Source organism: Morus notabilis, unplaced genomic scaffold, assembly GCF_000414095.1.
Source record: "Morus notabilis unplaced genomic scaffold, ASM41409v2 Scaffold206, whole genome shotgun sequence".
Taxonomy (NCBI): domain Eukaryota; kingdom Viridiplantae; phylum Streptophyta; class Magnoliopsida; order Rosales; family Moraceae; genus Morus; species Morus notabilis.
In genome coordinates, this window is record NW_010365213.1 from 309,618 (window position 1) to 310,043 (window position 426).

General features: G+C 36.6%; 1 protein-coding gene across 1 annotated transcript in view; it reads left to right on the forward strand.

Annotated features, from left to right (window-relative positions):
• The window catches only part of LOC21404388 (sulfate transporter 1.3), a 7,681-nt gene that overhangs the window by 3,479 nt on the left and 3,776 nt on the right, over positions 1-426 (forward strand). Inside the window, exons 8-9 of the mRNA XM_024171866.1 lie at positions 44-218; positions 322-387. Of these exons, the coding sequence (XP_024027634.1) occupies positions 44-218; positions 322-387 (241 nt within the window). The remainder of the gene's footprint in view (positions 1-43; positions 219-321; positions 388-426) is intronic.

Consider the following 426-nt stretch of genomic DNA (forward strand, 5'->3'; position numbering starts at 1 on the left):
TTAATTAATCGTTTGTTTTTAAAATTTTTCTCTGTGTTATCAGATTGGGTTTCTTGATTGATTTCCTCTCCCATGCTGCCATCGTTGGTTTCATGGGTGGAGCTGCCATCACAATTGCCCTCCAACAGCTCAAGGGTTTTCTTGGCATCAAAAAGTTCACAAAGAAAACTGATATTATCTCTGTGATGCATTCAGTGTTTGGCTCAGCTCATCATGGAGTAAGCTATTTCTATATATCTCCCTCTCCTACTTAATTATATATACACATTTGGAGTCAAAAAGTCTTTCTAGTTGCTGACTCCTATATCGCAAAATTTGCAGTGGAACTGGCAGACTATAGTCATTGGAGCAACCTTTTTGTCTTTCCTTCTAGTTGCTAAATACATCGTAAGAATCCCAAAACTTGGATGATTTTATTTAGAATTA